The sequence below is a fragment of the Triticum urartu genome, chromosome 2 (assembly GCF_003073215.2).
Source record: "Triticum urartu cultivar G1812 chromosome 2, Tu2.1, whole genome shotgun sequence".
Lineage (NCBI taxonomy): Eukaryota > Viridiplantae > Streptophyta > Magnoliopsida > Poales > Poaceae > Triticum > Triticum urartu.
The window spans coordinates 579060448-579084774 of NC_053023.1; the positions used below are offsets into that span (position 1 = coordinate 579060448).

The 24327-nt window shown below is 44.9% G+C and overlaps 1 protein-coding gene across 1 annotated transcript; it reads right to left on the reverse strand.

Annotated features, from left to right (window-relative positions):
• Positions 1-5083, reverse strand: LOC125538903 (polyadenylate-binding protein 2-like). The gene is made up of 9 exons (XM_048702225.1): positions 4562-5083; positions 3574-3692; positions 2823-3479; positions 2667-2744; positions 2499-2588; positions 1917-2051; positions 1146-1325; positions 654-863; positions 1-497 (listed from the first exon to the last, which is right to left on the reverse strand). The coding sequence occupies exons 1-9, from the start codon at positions 4842-4844 to the stop codon at positions 252-254; spliced, it is 1998 nt and encodes a 665-aa protein (XP_048558182.1). The 5' UTR covers positions 4845-5083; the 3' UTR covers positions 1-251.
• Positions 5084-24327: the final 19244 nt, after the last annotated feature.

A 24327-nucleotide genomic window follows, 5' to 3' on the forward strand; every position in this document is an offset into this window, starting at 1 on the left:
TGTCGGACAGCAATGTCACTCTTCACTCATATTTAATAGCAAAACTTTCGGCAAGTCATAACCGCATAAGAGGTATGTAACCAAGCCCTCAATAGTAGCCAAACACGGGAAAAGGTGCCTGCCAATCATTGGCAAAGAGACCAGGCAGATAGAGCCTAACAACCAGTGCAAAAACGCAACTCACCAAAGTTCAACCATGGAGGACAAAACAATCTATAGCATCATGAGACTGCTTGCAAACTGACTCTAATCTAAGAGATAATGACGTCGCTCAAGGTTAGACCGGCGAGCTGGCTGGTAGGGGCGTTGGGGTTCTGCTGCTGGGCCACGTTGCGGAGAACATCCATCGCCTCAGCAACCTTGGACTTGAGAGCCTCTGGAGACTCAAGCAGATGCAGCACCTCCGTCTGGTCCATCTCCAGAAGCATGCCGGTCACCTTGGCAGCTTGTTGGTGTTCAAGCTTCTCAACAAGTGGATAGAGGCTTTCACCAAGTATCTGGATGGAAGAGATTATTTACAATATCAAAAAACTGACAGTACAAATGGACACAGAACAGCATGGGCATATTATATCCAAACAATCATACTAGCATGGAGTAACGGATAGATTTAAACAACAGATACAGTTAGAAGATGATTCATTCAGACATACCGTTCTTTGTTGCTCTGGAGTAGCATTTGCAAGGGCAGATGTGAGTGTTCCAATTGGAGGAGCAGGTGACACGCCAGCATCTCGCACAGGGAAGCTTCCCATATCATATGGCTGAACCATACCTCCAACACCAACCCCAGGCATCTGTTGAACCTCAGGCATGTGACGAGGTCCAGGTGGGTACCGGTAGACACGTCCCCTTGGAACCATCTGTTAAAACAACAGTGATAAGATATGCGATAAGCCACTGTAATTTCACTACTCTATGGCAAAAATCACTTAGCCACACAATGCCAGCACAACAAGGAATTCAACAATAAGAACAGTGGCACATTATACTTATTAGCAAAGAAGTGAAACACTGGCACATTATACTTCTTAGCAAAGAGGAAAAGGCCGATTTACTTTTGCCATCAAAAATATCACCCTAACAACAGCCTCCAATAATTGATAGCAAGAAATGTAAAGACACGAGAATGCATTGTAGCAAACCTGTTGCTGAAATGGCTGAGGAGTTTGCTGTCCCTGAGCAGACCCAGGACCATTGCGCCTGATACCTGGGCGCAGACCCTGCTGACCTGGTTGGACAACTGGCACAAAGTAATTTGGCATATGGGCACCACCCCCAGGCCTCATTCCTGGAACAAGCTGTTGCTGGAAACCGTACCCAGGCTACAAAAAAGTAAAGGTAGGAATATTGTAAGTATAAAGCTGTTACATTTCCAATTTCCATTTAAGTTCACCTAGGCAAATAATAAAAATTAAAATGCCAGCAGGAAGCATGCAGTATATATTAACATAATTCACAAAAATGACTACAATTTCAAGCAAAATGCCAAAACGAACGAGGCATGACAACAAAAGTGTTCACTGTGAGCATGCCGTAACTACGGAATAAATAATCCAATGGTGTTGACAAGTGAACAACCCATATTTACTTACACACCGCATAGCTACATTTACTTTAACTCAAGAGTATGTTCCCAACCAAACACACAAACATCAAAAACAAATTGGATATTGAACACTGATGTTGATTCACCCCTATAAATTTGGTAGACCATTACGCTAGAAGAACATTTCCACTGACCCCTTGCAATGCCCCCTATGAAATAGGGTGCAAACTAAAACTTAAGACAGCACAAGCTACTTGTACCTTAACTTGAAAAAAATGGGAAAATGTTGCTTCTCCAGTTTTACATCAGGAAAACCTGAATGTAACACAAAGTTTGAAATGAAACTAACACAGCTTACAACAAGTACCTGAGGGGGTATCATAGCAGGTGGAGCTTGCCCATAGAAGAGTTGCTGCCCAAGAGTAGGCATAGGAGGGTACATTGGGAGTCGAGGAGTCATAGAAGGGGTCATTGGTACAGGGCGCATCTGAGAGAATTGAGCCTGAATAATATGGAATTTGTTACCATCAGCATATTTACAATCGAGAAATAAATCAACAGTAATAACTTGCTCTTTCAAGAAAATACAGAAGCAGTGTTCAATCAAGTTAAATAAGAAAAAATGTCAAGAGCATAATTTAAATTTACGGTGCAGACTATGAAAGTCCCATTTTTCATGCACATCCTCAAGTATTGAGCCTCAAATGTGAAAATAACATGAAACTTAAAAAGTGAATGAAGGTGGTTCAAGTTGAACATCTTATCTAGATATACAGATGACCTGTCTTCTCTATCATAGCATCCAAAATCCAATTTATTCCATGTGATAAAAAGCAGCAATAACCATGGCATCAGTGTACTGTTATTTGTCTATATACAGTGGTCACTATCAATAAGTACTATTTTGACATTACTATGAAAGAAACTCTAGGTTATTCGAGAACTGTACCTGTAACATTGCTTTTCTATCTTCTTTACGCTGTGCAAATGCAACATATAATGGCTTTCCAGATATCATTTTGCCATTCATTTCAGTGAGCTGCGTAAACAAAGAACAAGTCAAGCCATTTTGTGAATCAGAACAACTGATACAGCAATATTTGGGAAACAAACTTACAGCCTGAGATGCTTCCTCGCGGGTAGAAAATGAAACAAAGCCAGAGCCCTTGCTAACACCATTTTGATCACGCATTATCTATTAAAAAATTGGTCAGCAATGATCATACATCATTTAGACAACGAGAAGAAGTATGATCGCAAAACATGAAATTACCTTGCAAGAGGTAATTTTGCCAAAGTTAGAGAACAGCTCACGTAGCTGATCATCTGTAATGCCATCATCCAAATTCTTCAAGTACAAGTTCTGTCCTTGATATTTATCAGCTGCATCTTTCATGCTTTGCTCAAACCTTCTCTTCAAGTCCATCTCCCTTTCAGACTTCTTCTGAGCTCTACCAACATACCACTCTTTGTCATTGATTTTCTTTCCATTAAGTTCCTCAACAGCACGAGCAGCAGCATCTGGGCTCTCAAAATTGACAAAGCCGAAGCACCTTGATTTACCATCCATGCCAATCATTACAACAGCACTTGTAATAGTTCCATACTCACTGAATACTTTGACTAGATCATCTTTTGTAGTAGACTCAGATAAATTCTTCACAAAGACATTGTTAAATTTTGCCTTGTCAAAAGAATTATCTCTCTCTTGCTTGCGGAGAAAAGGTCCAACATAGACAGGCTTATCGTTGATAAGCATGCCATTTAGGCTTTTCATTGCAGACTGTGCAGACTCTTCTTTCTCATACTGAACAAATCCAAAGCCTTTGGATTGGCCAATATCATCCATGGCAACCTTACATGATAGAATTGCACCAAATGCAGAGAAGGTGTCATGAAGAGTTTTGTTGTCAATTGTCTTGTCAAGGTTCTGGAAAAAGTTCAAAATGCTCACATCAGAGATAAGTCCAGAGAAAAACTGATTATGTTAGAGTGGCTATGCAAATTAAAAGATGAGACAGCACCTTGATAAAGATATTTGCAGATCCGCTTCTGCGGCTGCTTGGGTCACGGTTCGAGTACATAACTCGAATGGGCTTGTTGTTCAGTGGAGCAAAGTTCAGCGCTTCCATTGCTCTTGCAGCTGTCGAATGGAACTAATTAGTCAAGCAGCATGATATACTCCAGATGTTAACTACAATAATACTAGCACAGTAACAAAGCAGCAATTGAATAACAACAATGCTGACAGATGATGTAGTTTGATGAGGCTTAAAGCATTGTTTTTTATCAAAAACATGTATTTCCATATTTAATTGCCAGTTATCTACAGCATGCACCATATGCAGTACCTAACATATTGTTACACCCCATAACATCATCGTGGATACAGAAAAATGTGCACACAGAATTTACCGTGCTAGTGAATGAATGCCGCTCAGTGTCTCTACTCTATCTATGTAACAGCTAGTCCAAATAATAATTTAGTAGCAGCTAAAGGCCAGCTAATACCACAACTCCTAATCAATTAGGGAGACGCATCAATCCTTGCCATATAGGCAGCACAGAGATGACCCCAAAACCTACATACCTAAAATACAGCAAAGGAACAACCTGGCAATTAAATTATAAATGAGACCCAATTATCAACAAAAGTAATGGCTTTGCATCATTCTCTTGCATTCGTCCTGTAACACGATACATTCAAGGGGCGCTGACATCCCTCCCATCACCAAGAACACAACAAATCCAAGTTACATTGCAAGAAACAGATTTGCATCAATCAATTGTAAAGAAATAATTTTCCCTGGCATAATCGCTTCAATTACCTACTCAATTGCGGACAAAACCAATCCATATCCGACCAATTCAACCACAGATGTTTGATAGACGAGATTGGATCTATCTATTTGACCCCAAAAACCTCCGGCCGTCCGACCACACCGCAATTCAACAACATCGAAACAAATCGCGCAGAGATGGATACGAGAGGGGGGGAGGGGATCGCCGTACCATCCATGGGGCTGCTGTAGTTGACGTAGGCGTAGCCGAGGGAGCGGCGCGAGGTGACGTCCCTGCAGACGCGGACGGAGAGGACCTGGCCGGCCTGGCTGAAGAGCTCGTAGAGCTGCGAGTCGGTGACGTTGGCCTCGAGGTCGCCGACGTAGAGCGACGTGGTCGGGAGCGGCTGCGTGACCCCTCCGGCCGCCGCGGCCACGGGCGCGGGGACCACGGCCGCCGCCGGCACCGCCGGAGCCGCGCCGCCGCCGTTCGCCACCGCCACCTGCGCTGCCATCGCGATTCCTCCTCCTTTTTTTTCGATTTTCCCCCCCGGCGAATCGGCGCTAAACCCTATCTCCTCGATCGGTATATAGCGGGGAGGAGGAGCAGATCCCGCCGGGCCTCGGGGGATTTTTTTGGTTTTGCGAATTTTTTTGGGGTAGTTTTTGGTTGCGGGATACAAAGAGAGAGGAGGGGCCGTAGGCGGAGAACACGCGGGGGCACGCACGACTCTCTCAACCGGGGGGGCGACGCCGACGCGGGGGAAGGTGGTTATATGGGCGCTGCGGCGCGTGCTCCTTCTTAGGGTTTGTTCGGGGCGGGCTGGCGTGGGCGCGGCGTTGGTGCGCCAGCGGGGGCGGGGTGCTCCTGGACTGGGTCTACTGCGCGGGTCGACGTGGGGGGGCTCTGGACAGTTGTCCGCGTACGGACGGATTCGCCAGCCGTCTGGGTTGTTGTGCTGGGGTGGGCTGGATGGGACTGAGGGGGCTGGCTCGCGGGCCTTGGGTGGAGCCCGCCCGGTGCGCCGCGTTTGATGGGGTCTCGACCGGCCTTCACCGCTCGACTTGGGTTGGGCTGACCGGATCGTCAGCCGGGTTCGTGTCCCCCTTACGTGACGGCACAGGAACCGCTCAAAATAAAAACGTGACGGTACAGGTTTTATCACGTGGATTGGGACCTTCCCCTACAAAAACGTGGATTGCAACCCTCATCATCAATCAAAATAAAAAAACAATTACATGGGTCGGAGGAAAATTAGCTGTGGTCTAATTGTGATGTCAAAGAATAACTGTGGTTTAGTTGTGAATTGTAGCTATTTAATTCAATCAATCTCAGTTGCAAACTCAGCAACCATGGCATCTCAGCCGATGTTTGCTGTAATGTAACGATGCCCAACGCATTGCCACTGATTTTTTTTTTATAATTGTATCAGTGGGTGCTAGAAAATTAACTACTTCCTCCAACGGGATTAAAACTAATACAAAAACAATTAGGGCGGTACTCTGCGCCGGTGCACCGGCCGAAAGTTTCGACCGATTTGGCCAGATTCGTTCGATCTACATGTTCTGCCGTTAGATCTCTCCCACATCCTCTCCCGCACCCATCGTCAACCTCCCGCACAAGGGAAAAGAAGAGGAAGGAGAGCGCCGCCCCCGCACCCGACAGCGAGCCGCGCACCGAACTTCCCGTGTTGCGCTTGCAACCTCTCGTCGTCGCCGTTCCCATCCCTCATCGTCGTCCGTCGTGTTCTTTGCAGCTTCCCGCCATGGCGGGTCGCCGCTCCGACATCACGCCTATATAGCACCGGCCGACAGCAGTAGCACCTCGCCGCCCCTCATGGTTGCAACACTAGGTGTGCGCCCGACCGCCCTCGCCGACCCTCACTGTCGGGTGCATGCCGCTCGCATCGCCGCCGTTTCCCTGGTCGCCACTTCCATCTGTCGCCATCGAAGCAAAAAAACTCACCGGTGGAAGCTTTGCAGGTTGCCGGTTGCAACAAAATCAGTGCTACGGTGGGCGGTTGAAGCAAAATCGAAAAACGTTTCTAGCAAATGTGAGCGCCCGTTCCAGCTTTTGTTTGGTCGGTTGCAACAATTTACGGCGTCACCGGTGAGGGGGTCAAGAGCTCCGGTGGGCGGTTCAAGCAAAATCGAAAAACGTTTCCAGCAAATGTGAACGCCCGTTCCAGCTTTTGTTTGGTCGGTTGCAACAATTTACGGCGTCACCGGTGAGGGGGTCAAGAGCTCCGGTGGGCGGTTCAAGCAAAATCGAAAAACGTTTCCAGCAAATGTGAACGCCCGTTCCAGCTTTTGTTTGGTCGGTTGCAACAATTTACGGCGTCACCGGTGAGGGGGTCAAGAGCTCCGGTGGGCGGTTCAAGCAAAATCGAAAAACGTTTCCAGCAAATGTGAACGCCCGTTCCAGCTTTTGTTTGGTCGGTTGCAACAATTTACGGCGTCACCGGTGAGGGGGTCAAGAGCTCCGGTGGGCGGTTCAAGCAAAATCGAAAAACGTTTCCAGCAAATGTGAACGCCGTTCCAGCTTTTGTTTGGTCGGTTGCAACAATTTACAGCGTCGCCGGCAAGGGGGTCAAGAGCTCCGGTGGGTAGTTGAAGCAATATTGAAAAACGCTTCTAGCAAATGTGAACGCCCGTTCCAGCTTTTGTTTGGTCGGTTGCAACAATTTACGGCGTCGCCGGCGAGGGGGTCAAGAGCTCCGGTGGGCGGTTGAAGCAAAATCAAAAAATGCTTCCAGCAAATGTGAAGGCATGTTCCAGCTTTTGTTTTCGTTGGTTGCAACAATTCACGGCGTCGTCAGCTCAATTTGGGTTGGGCTGACCGGATCGTCAGCCAGGTTCGTGTCCCCTACGTGACGGCATAGGAACCACTCAAAATAAAAACGTGACGGTACAGGTTTCATCACGTGGATTGGAACCTTCCCTTACAAAAATGTGGACTGGAACCCTCATCCAATTATGTGGGTTGGAGGAAAATTAGTTGTGGTTTTTTTTTGCGAGGCAAAATTAGCTGTGGTTTAATTGTGATGTCAACAAAAAAACTTTGGTTTAATTGTGCATTGTAGCGATTAATTCAATCAATCTCAGTTGCAACTCAGCAACCATGGCATCTCAGTCGATGTTTACTACTCCCTCCGTAAACTAATGTAAGAGTGTTTAAAACACTATTTTAGTGATCTAAACACTCTTATATTAGTTTACAGAGGGGCTATAATGTAATGATGCCCCATGCATTGTCGCTATTTTTTTAATTTTTTGTATCAATGGGTGCTAGAAAATCAACTACTTCCTCCAGCGGGATTAAAACTAATACAAAAACAGTTATTAGAGTGTTCTTGATTCAACAGCCGTCTGGGTTGTTGCGCTAGGTGGGCTGGATGGGTCTGAGGGACTGGCTCGCGGGCTTTGGATGGAGCCCGCCCGCTTGGGAGAGAGAATGGCGCCGCGTTTGATGGGGTCTCGACCGACCTTGACCGCTCGATTTGGGTTGGGCTGAATGGATCATCAGCCGGGTTTGTGACGGTACAGGAACTGCCCAAAAAAGTGACGGTACATGAACCGCTCAAAAAAATCGTGACGGTACAGGTTCCATCATGTGGATTGGAACCCTTCCCTACAAAAACGTGGATTGGAACCCTCATCATCAATCAAAATAAACATACAATTACATGGGTTGGAGGAAAATTGGTTGTGGTTTAATTGTGATGTCAAAATAAAATGAGTTAATACTACTATTAGTACATAAACTTGTAGTCGTGGGAACAAAATCATACGAAAACTTACAAACCCCATAAAAGTAGGGAAAAGCTTACCTTCAGCCGGACGACCACGTGCGAGTGTCTGTCGTCTTCGTGTCCGTGAGATTGACTCTTGATCAGATGGCCGAGATCAACCTCTTGTTGGGGAACGTAGCATGCAATTTCAAAAAAAATCCTACGATCATGCAAGATCTATCTAGGAGATGCATAGCAACGAGAGGGGGAGAGTGTGTCCACGTACCCTCGTAGACCGAAAGCGGAAGCGTTAGGTTAACGCGGTTGATGTAGTCGAACATCTTCACGATCCAACCGAACTAGTACCGAACGTACGACACCCCCGAGTTCAGCACACGTTCAGCTCGATGACGTCCCTCGAACTCTTGATCCAGCAGAGGCTCGAGGGAGAGTTTCCTCAACACGACGGCGTGGTGACGGTGATGGTGATGTGATCCATGCAGGGCTTCGCCTAAGCACTACGATGCTATGACTGGAGGAGTAAACTATGGAGGGGGGCACCGCACACGGCTAAGAGAACAACTGTTGTGCTTTGGGGTGCCCCCTGTCCTCGTATATAAAGGAGGGGGGAGGCGACCGGCCTAGAGGGGCGCGCCATGGGGGGAGTCCTACTAGGACTCCTAGTCCTAGTAGGATTCCCCTTTCCTTTTCCAGAGTGGGAAAGGGGGAAAGGGAGAGGGAGTAGGAGAGGGAAAGGGGGGCGCCGCCCCCTCCCCTAGTCTAATTCGGACTCCCATGGGGGGGCACCCCTTGTGGGCTGTCCCCCCCTCTCTCCCGTGGCCCATGAGGCCCATGAATTCCCTCGGGGGGTTCCGGTAACCCCTTGGTACTCCGGAAAAATACCCGAACCACTCGAAACCATTCCGGTGTCCGAATCTTTCAATATATCAATCTTTACCTCTCGACCATTTCGAGACTCCTCGTCATGTCTGTGATCTCATCCGGGACTCCGAACAAACTTCGGTCACCAAAAAACATGTGGCACCCCGGCTCAGAGCGACCGATTTACCTTGCATTACCAACCTAGAGATCATGTCTTCTGGCAACGCACAACATCTTGGTACAGAAATCACCGCTTTATTGAACTAGCGGAAGCAAAGTGTGACATTACATCAAGTTACGAGGCCTAGCGGCACACTCGGTGTGGCTGAACAATATGTACATTATTTAGTGAACATAGACGGGCCTCGAGCACGACATCTACACGACAGCGGAACAACGACGTAGCGGGACTCCATAGCACAGGGACACCAATGTGGACACGGTCTAGACACGGCAGCACTCCGATCTAGTTAGACTTTCCTGAAATCTGGCATAACACGCCAGGTCAGTACATTGAATGTACTTGCAAGCTCATAGCAAACATAACCATAATGACAAACAATATCATGACATTTAATCAAGTTAAATGCAAACAACATCATGTTACTCATGCAGTGAAAACCAAACTTGTGCATCGAGTCACTCGGACTCTCTTACCAACAGGTCGCCTCACAACCGAACAGTGCTCAAGACGAAGCACGAACAGAACCATACTTGGTCCAACTGGTTATCTCGTAACCAAACCGTGATCCCTTCCGGATCACAAGTGATTCCACAACTGTCGGTCTTACTGACAACATCATGATCCAACCAGTGCAATGCAATTAAATTAGTGTGCAAGATTTATTATTAACATTTGATCCATGGTGTGACTTACTTATGAACTGGGCCCTTATCCGCGGGCGCAACTATCGATGGATTAATACACTCTGCAGAGGTAGCGCATTTTACCGACACCACGGAACCCATGGCCTCGCACTCCCATTCAGGTGGACCAATGACATTCCGACAGAACTCTCCCATTGCCATGACACTCTTACGGCCACTCCGACCAACTCCCCACTGGGCTTAGTCCTGGGTGACCCAGCCTACCAAAGGCAAAACTACCACCGTCGTGGCAAATAAATAGTCCCAAACGGGGACACGGTACCATAACAACAACGGGTCCACAAGATTATGTCTACTTACCGGGCCAGGGTAACGCATGCCCATAACCTTCCCTCGTTGAAGGCACCGACAAAAGGCATGACAACGGACGACTAACGACCTCCCCATAAAGGCAAATGTGGTTGCACTTGGTAGCCCGATTCAGTGGCACCATGACCTGACCAACTTTATGTTCAAGTTCAATTATCATCAGGTTTAACTTGAAATAAAATGCTCGAGTCAATACATGCCATGCTTATGCAACCATATATCATGCATCACATAACATAACAGATCAACTTCATTCAAAGTTCTACTTGCACAAACTTAACTCTCAACATTTCTGGTCCTTTCCTTCTTGTTATTCATGCTCATCACTTTAGTTGACATTAATCAAACAAAAATTATCTTAGCATGTATATAGGAAACATAATACCGATAATCATATCACCATAGTCATAACAAATTTACTTAGATCATCTACTCAAGCTACATCTCACTAGTTCAAGCATTCACTTCTGTTAACAAAGCATTTTGATCATGACAAACTAAATAACACAAGCATTATTTATTGTAATACTATATGCAATGAATAATATATATATATATATATTCAAGTAGAAAATCATGAATACGGCAAAGACACCATGATAATGTTGTTGTGGCTTGCCTTAGTGCAGAGGAGCTTCACACTCCTCCTAGATGCCTTCTAAACAGGCTTCACCTTCTAAAATAATTCAAATGACAAAAAAGAAAAATATCAAGAACATTTCTGAAAATTACCAAAAATTCTAGGCAGCAAGGGAAAATCCCATCTTGGGTGTGCTGCTAGGATTTTCCAGTAAGAACAGAATGCAAAAAGAATCAACTCATTTGGACTTGTAGAATAAGAGTTATAGTTGGTCAAAGTTCTGGCCAAAATTTGAACTAAATTTGAATTAAAAAGAAAAACCAGGGGGTGACGTCGAAGGCGTAAACCGCCTGGGCGCCACCACTCATACCGCTTCGGCCGCGGCCTGAGTGGCTGACAGCGGGCCCCGTTGGTCAAGTCGGAGGGGGAGAGAGAGGGAAACAGAGCACGGTGAGGCTCCGCCGGAGCTGACGCCGGTGAGGAGGGCTCCTTGTCCAGATCCAAAGGGATAGGATGGGAGAGGAGATCGAGACGCACCTGCCCGTACTCGTAGCGTGGCTAGGGGTGGCCGAACGGGGTCAGAACAGAGCTCTCCAGTGGCGGCGGGGGGCGGGGCTCGTTGGAGTTGGCTATTCCGGCGAGGTAGGGCCGGTTCAGGAGCTCCAACGGCACCAGCTCGCACCAGTGAGCCACCACGAACACGCCGGAGTGGTTGGTGGAGCTCGAGTGGCTCTGGAGAGGGAGGGGGAAGAGGAAGGGGATTGCCGGTGAGCTCGGAACGGGGACGATGGCCAGAGGCCTGCCCGGCCGGGCTGTGACTTCCTACGGGGTCGTGGAGATGTGCTGAGTGTGTGAGTGGATAGAAATGAGCTCGGGAGGGGGCTATATATAGGCGAGGCCAAGGCGGGGATGGAGAGCTCGCCGGACCTCTCTGGAGCGTCGCCCGGCGACAAATGGCGTCAGTGAGAGAGGGGGAAGACGCCGGAGATCATGCGAAGGCTGTAGACGAGCGGCGACTAGCACAGGAGCGCGGTACGCGACGAACACAGGGGCACGGGACGCACTATTGCCTTGGCCGTGCCGTGCCCGTGCTCGATGCGGCGAGCTCCGGCGTCGGCGAGCACCAGGGTGTAGTTATGGAGGTTCAAACGAAGATGGTGGCGCAGTTTGGCAAGGTGTGGCAGTCGGGGCAGCGGGTGTGCGCGCGCGCAACAGGGGCGCTGGCGCCACGCAAAGCACGTCGACTGCATGCCAATCCCCTTGGACTCTCGTGGTCACCGCATGAACTTTGGCATCAGGCTGAGCTAAGCTTAAACACGATGTCTGGCAGCTAGTCCTTAGTGGTTTTGGTCGTTTTGCATAGTTGGCTGGGTCACAGGTGCACTGTGAGAGTGGCTCTCTTCTTGGCAAGTTTCTGGATAGAAACTTATGAGCTTTGCTGAGAAAATCTAGTGAGAATTAAGGGTTGTGCTTTGGGGTTTAGTATCTCTTAGGAGGGTAATTAAGCTCAGAAAAAAAATCAGCCCCAAAAGATCAAGCAAAAATATACTTGTTGTATAAAGAGGTCATTCTGTCCAGAACAAAAATGACTTTCTGTAGCAAAAATATTACAAAAAGTTATGCAATATTTTTGCTCAAAAAGGTGCCTGATACGTCTCCAACGTATCTATAATTTTTGATTGCTCCATGCTATATTATCTACTATTTTGGATGTTTATGGGATTTATTATACACTTTTATATCATTTTTTGGGACTAACCTATTAACCCAGAGCCCAGTGCCAGTTTCTGTTTTTACCTTGTTTTAGGGTTTTGAAGAAAAGGAAAATCAAACGGAGTCCAATTGACCTGAAACTTCATGGAACTCATTTTTGGAAGGAAAGAAGCCCAGAAGACTTGAAGTGCATGTAAGGGAAGCCTCGAGGAGGCCACGAGGTAGGGGGCGCGCCCACCCCCCTGGGCGCGCCCTCCACCCTCGTGGGCCCCTTGTGCCCCCCCTGACGTACTTCTTCCGCCTATATATCTCCATATACCCTAAAAACATCGGGGAGCACGATAGATCGGGAGTTCCGCCGCCAGAAGCCTCCATAGCCACCGAAAACCAATCTAGACCCGTTCCGGCACCCTGCCGGAGGGGGAATCCCTCTCCGGTGGCCATCTTCATCATCCCGGTGCTCTCCATGATGAGGAGGGAGTAGTTCTCCCTCGGGGCTGAGGGTATGTACCAGTAGCTATGTGTTTGATCTCTCTCTCTCTCTCGCGCGCGCGTGTTCTTGATTTGGCACGATCTTGATGTATCGCGAGCTTTGCTATTATAGTTGGATCTTATGTTTCTCCTCCCCCTCTACTCTCTTGTAATGGATTGAGTTTCCCCATTGAAGTTATCTTATCGGATTGAGTCTTTAAAGATTTGAGCACACTTGATGTATGTCTTGCTGTGCGTATCTGTGGTGACAATGGGATATCACGTGATTCACTTGATGTATGTTTCGGTGATCAACTTGCGGGTTCCGGCCATGAACCTATGCATAGGGGTTGGCACACGTTTTCGTCGTGATTCTCCGGTAGAAACTTTGGGGCACTCTTTGAGGTTCTATGTGTTGGTTGAATAGATGAATCTGAGATTGTGTGATGCATATCGTATAATCATACCCACGGATACTTGAGGTGACATTAGGGTTTTGGTTGATTTGTGTCTTAAGGTGTTATTATAGTACGAACTCTAGGGCTGTTTGTGACACTTATAGGAATAACCCAACGGATTGATTGGAAAGAATAACTTTGAGGTGGTTTCATACCCTACCATAATCTCTTCGTTTGTTCTCCACTATTAGTGACTTTGGAGTGACTCTTTGTTGCATGTTGAGGGATAGTTATGTGATCCAGTTATGTTAGTATTGTTGAGGGAACTTGCACTAGTGAAAGTATGAACCCTAGGCCTTGTTTCAACGCATTGCAATACCGTTTATGCTCACTTTTATCATTAGTTACCTTGCTGTTTTTTATAATTTCAGATTACAAATACCTTTATCTACCATCCATATACCACTTGTATCACCATCTCTTCGCCGAACTAGTGCACCTATACAATTTACCATTGTATTGGGTGTGTTGGGGACACAAGAGACTCTTTGTTATTTGGTTGCAGGGTTGCTTGAGATAGACCATCTTCATCCTACGCCTCCCACGGATTGATAAACCTTAGGTCATCCACTTGAGGGAAATTTGCTACTGTCCTACAAACCTCTGCACTTGGAGGCCCAACAACGTCTACAAGAAGAAGGTTGTGTAGTAGACATCAAGCTCTTTTCTGGCGCCGTTGCCGGGGAGGTTAGCGCTTGAAGGTATATCTTTAGATCTTGCAATCGAGTCTTTTAGTTTCTTGTTTTATCACTACTTTAGTTTATAAAAGATAACTATAAAAAAATGGAATTGAGTTTGTCTCATACGCTTCACCTTTTTAATATCTTTCGTGAGTATGATGGAAAGGATAATTGTGCTCAAGTGCTAGAAGAAGAAATCTATAAAATGTTTGGCACTAAATATCTAAGTGATGAGCATGATTGCAATGTTGTTAGTACGAATTCTTTGAATATCCATGATACTAATGATGATTGCACTAGTTATGATGAAAATGTCTCCTATAATCATGTCATTTTTTGTGGAGTGCATTGGGTTTGCAAGTACACACCAAATAGGGAAGATAGATATTGTAAGAGGCACAAGTACTTAGAAACTAAATTGTTGCAAGAAAGGCTAGATGTTTGTGCTGAAGATTTAAATTTTCTTGGCCATACTTGTGAGCTTTGTAATGAACATGGTCATTTAACTATCTGATGCAAATTGTTTCATGATCTAATCGTGTCCAAAAATTGTGATGACTTGATTTCCCTTGCACATTATAATGAACTTAGCTTGCTTATGGGTTGCGAAGAAATGAAACATATAACTGGGGATCTTCCAGAATTTGCCCGTTATAAACTTCTTGGCTTTGATCTGGAGGAAATTTATATGTATTGTGCGGTGAATTGCATTGAAAATCCTTATATTGCCAATTACATAAAGAAAACAAAACAAATAGAGGATGAAGAGAATACTAACGGAAGGGAAGAGACTTCCCAATACCCTTCTATTATTTCTTATGATGAATCAGGTAACGAGGAGGAGCCTCCTATTCAACCAATCTCATTAATAAGGAGCTCCAAAAAGAGGATTGAACCCACACATGATGTGGTGAAGAAGAAGAAAAGAAAAAGGAAGAGAGGTAAAAAGATATCTCTCCCAAATAATGCTGCTCATATTACTATTATGCCTCATGAAAATATAATTGTGGAAGATAATGATACTTCTTATGATCTTGAAAATCTTTTTGGCACTTGCTTGGAAGAATATGATAATTGCTATGCTATTGGTGCTATCCATACTATTGATGATGAAAGTGATTATGCTTATGATACGAAAAGGCCCAAGCTTGGGGATGCTATGTTTGATGAGGATGGCATGTTTGAGAATATATTTGGTGAAATTAATGTTTGTCCCAAGCTTGGGGATGCTATGTTTAATGAAGATGATATTTTTAGTCTCCCAAGTTTTGATATGCAAATTTATAATGATGATAGCATGCCTCCTACTTATGATGATTATTCTGATGATACTTATGCTATAAAAAGTAGTGATTATATTTTTAAAACTTGCCATGATTATGGTTACCCCTTTTCTGAACATTACTCTTTTAATGTGGAAACAATTTATAGTATTCGAGTCTCTTATGATACTTCCACTATTCCGAATGAGAAGAATTTTGCTTGTGTGGAGAGTAATAAAATTTCTATGCTTGTAGATCATGAAAAGAATGCTTTAGGTGCTGGTTATATTGTTGAATTCATTCATGATACTACTGAAAATTATTATGAGGGAGGAATATATGCTTGTAGGAATTGCAATAATATCAAGTTTCCTCCCTATGTGCTTAAAGTTTTGAAGTTATGCTTGTTTTACTTCCTATGCAAGTTGATTCTTGTTCCCATAAGTTGTTTGCTCACAAAATCCCTATGCATAGGAAGTATGTTAGACTTAAATGTCCTAATCATATTCTTCATGATGCTCTCTTTATGTTACAATTCTTATCTTTTATGTGAGCATCGTTGAAATCATCATGCCTAGCTAGGGGCGTTAAACGATAGCGCTTGTTGGGAGGCAACTGAAGGAAATATGCCCTAGAGGCAATAATAAAGTTATTATTTTATTTCCTTATATCATTATAAATGTTTATTATTCATGCTAGAATTGTATTAACCGGAAACATAATACTTATGTGAATACATAGACAAACTAAACGTCACTAGTATGCCTCTACTTGACTAGCTCGTTAATCGAAGATGGTTATGTTTCCTAACCATAGACATGTGTTGTCATTTGATTAACGGGATCACATCATTAGGAGAATGATGTGATTGACATGACCCATTCCATTAGCTTAGCACCCGATCGTTTAGTATGTTGCTATCCCTCTTCAAGAATTCATCTGATTAACCAGTTAACTTGCCGATTAATCCCTACTCGTAGGGTCACCGAGTAGCTGATAAACTCAAAAATCGTCCGATTAATTGATTAAATGGCCGATTAACTTGCCGATTAGTCGATTAATCCCCTACTCACCAGCCAACCGAGCAGCTACCAGTTAACGATTTCCTCAACAATGGTTGCTATTGCTTTCTTCATGACTTATACATGTTCATATGACTATGAGATTATGCAACTCCCGTTTGCCGGAGGAACACTTTGTGTGCTACCAAACGTCACAACATAATTGGGTGATTATAAAGGAGCTCTACAGGTGTCTCCAAAGGTACATGTTGGGTTGGCGTATTTCAAGATTAGGATTTGTCACTCCGATTGTCGGAGAGGTATCTCTGGGCCCTCTCGGTAATGCACATCACATAAGCCTTGCAAGCATTGCAACTAATGAGTTAGTTGCGAGATGATGTATTACGAAACGAGTAAAGAGACTTGCCGGTAACGAGATTGAACTAGGTATTGAGATACCGACGATCGAATCTCGGGCAAGTAACATACCGATGACAAAGGGAACAACGTATGTTGTTATGCGGTCTGACCGGTAAAGATCTTCGTAGAATATGTAGGAGCCAATATGATCATCCAGGTTCCGCTATTGGTTATTGACTGGAGACGTGTCTCGGTCATGTCTACATTGTTCTCGAACCCATAGGGTCCGCACGCTTAACGTTACGATGACAGTTTCATTATGAGTTTATATATTTTGATGTACCGAAGATTGTTCGGAGTCCCGGATGTGATCACGGACATGACGAGGAGTCTCGAAATGGTCGAGACATAAAGATTGATATATTGGACGGCTATATTCGGACACCGGAAGTGTTCCGGAGAAGTTTCGGATAAAACCGGAGTACCGGGGGGTTACCGGAACCCCCCGGGGGTTAATGGGCCTCATGGGCCCAAAGTGGAGAAGAGGAGGGGCGGCCAGGGCAGGCAGCGCGCCCCCTCCCCCTCTAGTCCGAATTGGACAAGGAGGGGGGCGGCGCCCCCCCTTTCCTTCCTCTCCTCCCTCCCTTCCTTCCCCCTCTCCTAGTTGGACAAGGAAAAAGGAGGGAGTCCTACTCCCGGTAGGAGTAGGACTCCTCCCTGGCGCGCCTCCTCCTGGCCGGCCGCCCCTCCCCCTTGCTCCTTTATATACGGGGGCAGGGGGCACCTCTAGACACACAAGTTGATCTTGGAGATCGTTCTCTTAGCCGTGTGCGGTGCCCCCTCCACCATAATCCTTGATAATATTGTAGCGGTGCTTAGCCGAAGCCCTGTGACGGTAGAACATCAAGATCGTCACCATGCCGTCGTGCTGACGGAACTCTTCCCCGACACTTTGCTGGATCAGAGTCCGGGGATCGTCATCGAGTTGAACGTGTGCTAGAACTCGGAGGTGCCGTAGTTTCGGTGCTTGATCGGTCGGGCCGTGAAGACGTACGACTACATCAACCGCGTTGTCATAATGCTTCCGCTGTCGGTCTACGAGGGTACGTAGACAACACTCTCCCCTCTCGTTGCTATGCATCACCATGATCTTGCGTGTGCGTAGCAATTTTTTTTGAAATTACTACGTTCCCCAACAGTGGCATCCGAGCCTAGGTTTTATGTGTTGATGTTATATGCACGAGTAGAACACAAGTGAGTTGTGGGCGATATAAGTCATACTGCTTACCAGCATGTCATACTTTGGTTCGGCGGTATTGTTGGATGAAGCGGCCTGGACCGACATTACGCGTACGCTTACGCGAGACTGGTTCTACCGACGTGCTTTGCACACAGGTGGCTGGCGGGTGTCAGTTTCTCCAACTTTAGTTGAACCAAGTGTGGCTATGCCCGGTCCTTGCGAAGGTTAAAACAACACCAACTTGACAAACTATCATTGTGGTTTTGATGCGTAGGTAAGATTGGTTCTTGCTTAAGCCCGTAGCAGCCACGTAAACTTGCAACAACAAAGTAGAGGACGTCTAACTTGTTTTTGTAGGGCATGTTGTGATGTGATATGGTCAAGACATGATGCTAAATTTTATTGTATGAGATGATCATGTTTTGTAACCGAGTTATCGTCAACTGGCAGGAGCCATGTGGTTGTCGCTTTTATTGTATGCAATGCAATTGCGCTGTAATGCTTTACTTTATCACTAAGCGGTAGCAATAGTCGTGGAAGCATAAGATTGGCGAGACGACAACGATGCTACGATGGTGATCAAGGTGTCGCGCCGGTGACGATGGTGATCATGATGGTGCTTCAAAGATGGAGATCACAAGCACAAGATGATGATGGCCATATCATATCACTTATATTGATTGCATGTGATGTTTATCTTTTATGCATCTTATCTTGCTTTGATTGACGGTAGCGTTATAAGATGATCCCTCACTAAATTATCATAGTAAAAGTGTTCTCCCTGAGTATGCACCATTGTGAAAGTTCTTCGTGCTAAGACACCACGTGATGATCGGGTGTGATAGGCTCTACGTTCAAATACAACGGGTGCAAAACAGTTGCACACACAGAATACTCAGGTTTAACTTGACGAGCCTAGCATATAACAGATATGGCCTCGGAACACGAAGACCGAAAGGTCGAGCGTGAATCATATAGTAGATATGATCAACATAGTGATGTTCACCAATGAAACTACTCCATCTCACGTGATGATCGGACATGGTTTAGTTGATTTGGATCATGTGATCACTTAGAGGATTAGAGGGATGTCTATCTAAGTGGGAGTTCTTTAGTAATATGATTAATTGAACTTAAATTTATCATGAACTTAGTACCTGATAGTATCTTGCTTGTTTATGTTTGATTGTAGATAGATGGCCCGTGCTGTTGTTCCGTTGAATTTTAATGCGTTCCTTGAGAAAGCAAAGTTGAAAGATGATGGTAGCAATTACACGGACTGGGTCCGTAACTTGAGGATTATCCTCATTTCTGCATAGAAGAATTACGTCCTGGAAGCACCGCTGGGTGCCAGGCCTGCTGCTGATGCAACTGACGACGTTAAGAACATCTGGCAGAGAAAAGCGGATAACTACTCGATAGTTCAATGTGCCATGCTTTACGGCTTAGAATCGGGTCTTCAATGACGTTTTGAACGTCATGGAGCATATGAGATGTTCCAAGAGTTGAAGTTAATATTTCAAGCAAATGCCCGGATTGAGAGATATGAAGTCTCCAATAAGTTCTATAGCTGCAAGATGGAGGAGAACAATTCTGTCAGTGAGCATATACTCAAAATGTCTGGGTATAATAATCACTTGATTCAATTGGGAGTTAATCTTCGAGATGATTGCGTCATTGACAGAATTCTCCAATCACTTCCACCTAGCTACAAGAGCTTCGTGATGAACTATAATATGCAAGGGGTGGATAAGACAATTCCCGAGCTCTTCGCAATGCTGAAAGCTGCGGAGGTAGAAATCAAGAAGGAGCATCAAGTGTTGATGGTCAACAAGACCACTAGTTTCAAGAAAAAGGGCAAAGGGAAGAAGAAGGGGAACTTCAAGAAGAACAGTAAGCAAGTTGCTGCTCAGGAGAAGAAACCCAAATCTGGACCTAAGCCTGAAACTGAGTGCTTCTACTGCAAGCAGACTGGTCACTGGAAGCGGAACTGCCCCAAGTATTTGGCGGATAAGAAGGATGGCAAGGTGAACAAAGGTATATGTGATATACATGTTATTGATGTGTACCTTACTAATGCTCGCAGTAGCACCTGGGTATTTGATACTGGTTCTGTTGCTAATATTTGCAACTCGAAACAGGGACTACGGATTAAGCGAAGATTGGCTAAGGACGAGGTGACGATGCGTGTGGGAAATGGTTCCAAAGTCGATGTGATCGCGGTCGGCACGCTACCTCTACATCTACCTTCGGGATTAGTATTAGACCTAAATAATTGTTATTTGGTGCCAGCGTTGAGCATGAACATTATATCTGGATCTTGTTTGATGCGAGACGGTTATTCATTTAAATCAGAGAATAATGGTTGTTCTATTTATATGAGTAATATCTTTTATGGTCATGCACCCTTGAAGAGTGGTCTATTCTTAAATCTCGATAGTAGTGACACACATATTCATAATGTTGAAGCCAAAAGATGCAGAGTTGATAATGATAGTGCAACTTATTTGTGGCACTACCGTTTGGGTCATATCGGTGTAAAGCGCATGAAGAAACTCCATACTAATGGACTTTTGGAACCGCTTGATTATGAATCACTTGGTACTTGCGAACCGTGCCTTATGGGCAAGATGACCAAAACACCGTTCTCCGGTACTATGGAGAGAGCAACAGATTTGTTGGAAATCATACATACAGATGTATGTGGTCCAATGAATGTTGAGGCTCGTGGCGGATATCGTTATTTTCTCACCTTCACAGATGACTTAAGCAGATATGGGTATATCTACTTAATGAAACATAAGTCTGAAACATTTGAAAAGTTCAAAGAATTTCAGAGTGAAGTTGAAAATCATCGTAACAAGAAAATAAAGTTTCTACGATCTGATCGTGGAGGAGAATATTTGAGTTATGAGTTTGGTGTACATTTGAAACAATGCGGAATAGTTTCGCAACTCACGCCACCCGGAACACCACAGCATAATGGTGTGTCCGAACATCGTAATCGTACTTTACTAGATATGGTGCGATCTATGATGTCTCTTACTGATTTACCACTATCGTTTTGGGGTTATGCTTTAGAGATGGCCGCATTCACTTTAAATAGGGCACCATCGAAATCCGTTGAGACGACGCCTTATGAACTATGGTTTGGCAAGAAACCAAAGTTGTCGTTTCTTAAAGTTTGGGGCTGCGATGCTTATGTGAAAAAGCTTCAACCTGATAAGCTCGAACCCAAATCGGAGAAATGTGTCTTCATAGGATATCCAAAGGAAACTATTGGATACACCTTCTATCACAGATCCGAAGGCAAGACTTTTGTTGCTAAATTCGGAAACTTTCTAGAGAAGGAGTTTCTCTCGAAAGAAGTGAGTGGGAGGAAAGTAGAACTTGATGAGGTAACTGTACCTACTCCCTTATTGGAAAGTAGTACATCACAGAAAACGGTTTTTGTGACACCTACACCAATTAGTGGGGAAGCTAATGACGATGATCATGAAACTTCAGAACAAGTTTCTACTGGACCTCGTAGATCAACCAGAGTAAGATCCGCACCAGAGTGGTACGGTAATCTTGTTCTGGAAGTCATGCTACTAGATCATGATGAACCTACGAACTATGAAGAAGCGATGGTGAGCCCAGATTCCGCAAAATGGCTTGAAGCCATGAAATCTGAGATGGGATCCATGTATGAGAACAAAGTGTGGACTTTGGTTGACTTGCCCAATGATCGGCAAGCAATTGAGAATAAATGGATCTTCAAGAAGAAGACTGACGCTGACGGTAATGTTACTGTCTACAAAGCTCGACTTGTCGCAAAAGGTTTTCGACAAGTTCAAGGGATTGACTATGATGAGACCTTCTCACCCGTAGCGATGCTTAAGTCTGTCAGAATCATGTTAGCGATTGCTGCATTTTATGATTATGAAATTTGGCAGATGGATGTCAAAACTGCATTCCTGAATGGATTTCTGGAAGAAGAGTTGCATATGATGCAGTCGGAAGGTTTTGTCGATCCAAAAGGAGCTAACAAAGTGTGCAAGCTCCAGCGATCCATTTATGGACTGGTGCAAGCCTCTCGGAGTTGGAATAAACGCTTTGATAGTGTAATCAAAGCATTTGGGTTTGTACAGACTTTTGGAGAAGCCTGTATTGATAAAAAAGTGAGTGGGAGTTTTGTAGCATTTCTGATATTATATGTGGATGACATATTACTAATCGGAAATGATATAGAATTTCTGGATAGCATAAATGGATACTTGAATAAGAGTTTTTCAATGAAAGACCTCGGTGAAGCTGCTTACATATTGGGCATTAAGATCTATAGAGATAGATCAAGACGCTTAATTGGACTTTCACAAAGCACATACCTTGACAAAGTTTTGAAGAAGTTCAAAATGGATCAAGCAAAGAAAGGATTCTTGCCTGTGTTACAAGGTGTGAAATTGAGTAAGACTCAATGCCCGACCACTTCAGAAGATAGAGAGAAAATGAAAGATGTTCCCTATGCTTCAGCCATAGGCTCTATCATGTATGCAATGCTGTGTACCAGACCTGATGTGTGTCTTGCTATAAGTCTAGCAGGGAGGTACCAAAGTAATCCAGGAGTGGATCACTGGACAGCGGTCAAGAACATCCTGAAATACCTGAAAAGGACTAAGGATATGTTTCTCGTATATGGAGGTGACAAAGAGCTCATCGTAAATGGTTACATTGATGCAAGCTTTGACACTGATCCGGACGATTCTAAATCGCAAACCGGATACATGTTTACATTAAACGGTGGAGCTATCAGTTAGTGCAGTTCTAAACAAAGCGTTGTGGCGGGATCTACATGTGAAGCAGAGTACATAGCTGCTTCGGAAGCAGCAAATGAAGGAGTCTGGATGAAGGGGTTCATATCCGATCTAGGTGTCATACCTAGTGCATCGGGTCCAATGAAAATCTTTTGTGACAATACTGGTGCAATTGCCTTGGCAAAGGAATCCAGATTTTACAAGAGAACCAAGCACATCAAGAGACGCTTCAATTCCATCCGGGATCTAGTCCAAGTGGGAGACATAGAGATTTGCAAGATACATACGGATCTGAATGTAGCAGACCCGTTGACTAAGCCTCTTCCACGAGCAAAACATGATCAGCACCAAAGCTCCATCGGTGTTAGAATCATTACTGTGTAATCTAGATTATTGACTCTAGTGCAAGTGGGAGACTCAAGGAAATATGCCCTAGAGGTAATAATAAAGTTATTGTTTTATTTCCTTATATCATGATAAATGTTTATTATTCATGCTAGAATTGTATTAACCAAAAACATAATACTTGTGTGAATACATAGACAAACTAAACGTCACTAGTATGCCTCTACTTCACTAGCTTGTTAATCGAAGATGGTTATGTTTCCTAACCATAGACATGTGTTGTCATTTGATTAACGGGATCACATCATTAGGAGAATGATGTGATTGACATGACCCATTCCATTAGCTTAGCACCCGATCGTTTAGTATGTTGCTATTGCTTTCTTCATGACTTATACATGTTCCTATGACTATGAGATTATGCAACTCCCGTTTGCCGGAGGAACACTTTGTGTGCTACCAAACGTCACAACATAACTAGGTGATTATAAAGGAGCTCTACAGGTGTCTCCAAAGGTACATGTTGGGTTGGCGTATTTCGAGATTAGGATTTGTCACTCCGATTGTCGGAGAGGTATCTCTGGGCCCTCTCGGTAATGCACATCACATAAGCCTTGCAAGCATTGCAACTAATGAGTTAGTTGCGAGATGATGTATTACGAAACGAGTAAAGAGACTTGCCGGTAACGAGATTGAACTAGGTATTGAGATACCGACGATCGAATCTCGGGCAAGTAACATACCGATGACAAAGGGAACAACGTATGTTGTTATGCGGTCTGACCGGTAAAGATCTTCGTAGAATATGTAGGAGCCAATATGATCATCCAGGTTCCGCTATTCGTTATTGACCGGAGACGTGTCTCGGTCATGTCTACATTGTTCTCGAACCCATAGGGTCCGCACGCTTAACGTTACGATGACAGTTTCATTATGAGTTTATATATTTTGATGTACCGAAGATTGTTCGGAGTCCCGGATGTAGATCGGGGATATGACGAGGAGTCTCGAAATGGTCGAGACGTAAAGATCGGATATATTGGACGGCTATATTCGGACACCGGAAGTGTTCCGGAGAAGTTTCGGATAAAACCGGAGTACCGGGGGGTTATCGGAACCCCCCCGGGGGGTTAATGGGCCTCATGGGCCCAAAGTGGAGAAGAGGAGGGGCGGCCAGGGCAGGCCGCACGCCCCCTCCCCCTCTAGTCCGAATTGGACAAGGAGGGGGGCGGCGCCCCCCCTTTCCTTCCTCTCCTCTCTCCCTTCCTTCCCCCTCTCCTAG

Bases quoted from the DNA above. Each gene is read 5' to 3' on its own strand.
- LOC125538903 (XM_048702225.1), bottom strand. From the start codon at position 4,844: ATGGCAGCGCAGGTGGCGGTGGCGAACGGCGGCGGCGCGGCTCCGGCG. The intron at 2,745-2,822 runs GTAATTTCATGT...ATTTTTTAATAG, and splicing joins GCAAAATTACCTCTTGCAAG to ATAATGCGTGATCAAAATGG. The intron at 864-1,145 runs GTTTGCTACAAT...TTGTTTTAACAG, and splicing joins CTCAGCCATTTCAGCAACAG to ATGGTTCCAAGGGGACGTGT.